We start from the raw sequence: 3,978 nt of genomic DNA on the forward strand, positions 1-3,978 counted from the left end.
ACTTCTTTCGAAAGAAGAGATGGTTCGGATAAAGATTTTCAAGAGTTGAAGTCGCTCTTCAAACATCTCGGATTTAAGGTTTTGCCATACTACAACCTCAGATACCACGTGAGTTACTAATCTTTGTAGTTATGTTCTTGAGGATTATTAAATTACAATAATTATAATGTTCCTGTAAGAAGACAGGCTCTTGCTAACGTTGTACACTGACTGACTTCCCACCCGCAGAAGGATACCCTGACCAGGTATAGGGGCAGATGAAGAAACACCTTAATAATACCCAGGATTGTCTAAAGGTCAATACATAGCAATATAAATCTATACATGAGTCCTTATTTTCTTTTACTGGTTTTCATTTTGGTTCTGACCTGATCGTTATATTGTTCGTTCTTCTTCCTGGAGAAGGCCCCATATTCAAGTTCTTCGGGTCAATAATTTAAGTATCACTTCTTAGTGTTGTTGAATCCTGACTAACATCCTCCTCACCGTCTCCTATACGCTAAGCTATAGTTGTAGAACTTTCTACTGTTAGTAATTTTATTGTATGATGTTTTTTAGTTATTATCGTTATTATTTTTAGGCCTACGATATTCAGTCAATTCCAAAGGGCCTCGTTCTCTTGATCAACAACGAAATTTTTCCCAACACTTCTTTCGAAAGAAGAGATGGTTCGGATAAAGATTTTCAAGAGTTGAAGTCGCTCTTCAAACATCTCGGATTTAAGGTTTTGCCATACTACAACCTCAGATACCACGTGAGTTACTAATCTTTGTAGTTATGTTCTTGAGGATTATTAAATTACAATAATTATAATGTTCCTGTAAGAAGACAGGCTCTTGCTAACGTTGTACACTGACTGACTTCCCACCTTCCCTGCCTTTTTTGGCTTCTCAAAACCATCAAGTAGTTTTGGAAAGTGGCAATAGAAGTCAGAACATGGCTGAAATAGGTAGTTTTAGTCGGTAGTAGGTTTAGTTGCTGTATAGGGGAAGATCAAGCAGAAAGCGGTCGCGAAGGGCAGAGGAGGGTAAACATTTTGAAGAAAAAAAATTCTATAAAACAATTTATTTTTTTTTATTTATTGATATTTACAACTGTATAAAAAATACAACAAGTAAATTTGATCATAATGACATAATGATATGATACAGCATGTGGAGAAACTACCCAGTAGTAGAACTCTAAAAACATTTTACAATATAAGGTCACGAGGCCATCTTCTTTTCAGGAGCCTCGGACGATTGCCAGGAATGGAAGAGGAAGCAAGGTTAGAAACTTGTGAGTTTGGGTGATTAGGGAGTTTATAATGGAAGGAATGATATCGGGTTTGGGCTAGTTCGGTTACATAAGGAACATTTAGGTCATTATGGATGGTTTTATTAGTAACAAAATAAGGAGCATTGAGGATTTTACGAAGGATTTTGGATTGTAAGGCTATAAAACAATTTATAAAGGATCTGTTAAAGTTAGTCGCTTCAGTTGAATCACAATTCTTATATAACAAAAAATGTTTTCGTCTTATGCCCAATATTCCTAAAACAAAATAGAAAAAAAAAATTAATTTTTTATTAAATAAATCAAAAAATTTTATCCATTTTTGTCTCAACACTTTTATTTTTCACCAGTCCAACGTTTCGGCCATTTTAGCCATCCTCAAGGACATCTTCAATTATAATTTCTTCCTCACATTAATTTAAAGTTTCTTTTGCAGGCTATAAATAAATGGTTAATTATATGGAATAAATGCTTTGTTATATGGTAGTGTATATGTGGATAATCTTATATAAGAAAAATTAAATATTAATGATTTTAAATTTTTAAAAATAGGCTTTTAATTTATAATAAAGAAAATGACCTGGGCAGAATAGCCTGCAAAAGAAACTTTAAATTAATGTGAGGAAAAAATTATATTGAAGATGTCCTTGAGGATGGCTAGAATAGCCGAAACGTTGGACTGGTGAAAAATAAAAGTGTTGAGACAAAAGTGGATAAAAATTTTTGATTTATTTAATAAAGAAAGAGGTTCTGTAACATCTCAGGCATATCCATGTCCTTTCAGCTTCTAGTTTTTTGCTAGGCTGACCATACACACCCAGACCATTTTGCGATTCTTGGTCATTTGGACTCAGTGCACCTCAAAACATGTATTTCCATTAGGAACTAGAAATTTAAATGTTTCACCAACTCAATACTGCCCCTTACGATATATTGGTAAGTGACAGTAAAAGTTAAATAAAAAAAAAAATACCTATATACCAAACAAATGACAGTATATTATACCTTGTCTTACAAAGATTACCCATATTTCTTTTTTTTTTTTTTTTTAGTATGATGTGAATTTCCTCTTTTTTTTCTAACTGACTTCCGAATTTGCTTAACCAAGTGGAGAAAAATCTAATATTGGGAAATACTGCAACATTGGCTATGATGGGACATGCAAACAATGACTATAATGGGACCTACAAAAAAATAAATCAACTGAAAAACTAACAAATGGTCCTGAATGCTGAGCACATTGGGATGCAGGTATCAGTGTGCCCGATTCATAGTGGTGTGGGTTCAATTCTCATCTGCAGCTCGGCAGTCCCGAGAATTGAATCTTTACTCTCCTACTCTCGGATGTACTCAGCGGCAACTCAAGGGAGCGTTTTTTTTTTTGTTTTTTTAACTGAATGACTTCTTTCCTGGTAATTTCTGACGAGAGGTTGATATCTAGGTGGAGCCAACCTATTCTAACCACTTTGGAGGGTTAAGTTTTCATAACGTGAGACCGCCACGAAACAAAAGTTAACCTCACCAGCCGGATTCGTACCGGCGCCACTGCAGTAACGGAGCGTTAACTCCGCCTCTTAAGTTGACCCTTTAACTCTATCGGCCACAAACGCCGCAATCTCTAGATAGTTGTTACGGGTTTGCAAAAAAGGCCATCCTGTCGCACTTTTCCTCCATATTGAAGGTCGAGACTAACTTTAGAGAGTCCCAAGACGAGATGTTTTTTCTGAAAGTGTTCAAAATACATTTCTAACCTATACAAAGCCATTAGAAGCAGCCGTAACTGGAGGGTGCACACTGTCTCTCCGCTCGCTCCTGTTGCGGCTCTGCCTTAAAATGACAAACAAGCTATAGGGTATAGAATAAGTCAATAGTCCAAAGTGTATAATTATTAATTTTGGTGTCGGAGGAATTCACGAGGGTGATAAAGAGCTTCGCCCTGATTGAGGAGCATTGGAACATGGACTGCTGCATCCTCTTCATCATGACCCACGGCCACCGGGACAAGGTGAACCCCCACGCGGTCGACCTCCTGACCGTCGACAACAAGTTCGTCTCCTCCGACTGGGTCAAGGAGCAGTTCAACTCGGAGAACTGCCGCTCGCTCATGAACAAGCCCAAGATCATGATCTTCGAAGCCTGTAGGTAAATTGTTACTATGACAACTGTTAAACATTACGTCACGATAGCGTTCATTGAGATAAGTAAATGTATTTCAGAACGAAAGGTCCTAAGGTGATGCAGGTGAAGAGGCCGAAGAAACTATTGAGGGAAAAGACCCCCCCGCACATCAGCGATATGATCTGTGTACATTCCTGCCTTCCGGGTGAGTTCATTTAATTTATTAACCAAGTAATAAATTGCAGCTGATCAAATGAATCTCATAAACATTTAATTATGGTAGGAAAGAAGATTATTCTATAATATATGTCACAAAAGTACCATTCTCAGTGAACAAAATTGAAAAGCATTTTTTTGAGAACTGGGATGAAACACCTAGGGACATCATCATTTAGTAGACCAAACAGACAATTCTCTCCTACATGTTCCAATCATCATTTAGTAGACCAAACACACAATTCTCTCCCACATGTTCCTATCGTTCTGGGATAGGAACATGTGGGAGAGAATTGTCTGTTTGGTCTACTAAATGATGATTGGAACATGTGGGAGAGAATTGTCTGTTTGGTCTACTAAATGATGATT

The 3,978-nt window shown here is 36.9% G+C and overlaps 1 protein-coding gene across 1 annotated transcript in view; it reads left to right on the forward strand.

Annotated features, from left to right (window-relative positions):
• Window positions 1–257: 257 nt before the first annotated feature.
• Window positions 258–3,978, forward strand: part of LOC106679793 (caspase-2) — an 8,874-nt gene continuing 5,153 nt past the window's right edge. Inside the window, exons 1-4 of the mRNA XM_067046028.1 lie at window positions 258–296; window positions 581–754; window positions 3,182–3,417; window positions 3,492–3,598. Of these exons, the coding sequence (XP_066902129.1) occupies window positions 258–296; window positions 581–754; window positions 3,182–3,417; window positions 3,492–3,598 (556 nt within the window). The remainder of the gene's footprint in view (window positions 297–580; window positions 755–3,181; window positions 3,418–3,491; window positions 3,599–3,978) is intronic.

Source organism: Halyomorpha halys, unplaced genomic scaffold (assembly GCF_000696795.3).
Source record: "Halyomorpha halys isolate HHAL.00 unplaced genomic scaffold, Hhal_1.1 Scaffold220.1, whole genome shotgun sequence".
NCBI lineage: Eukaryota > Metazoa > Arthropoda > Insecta > Hemiptera > Pentatomidae > Halyomorpha > Halyomorpha halys.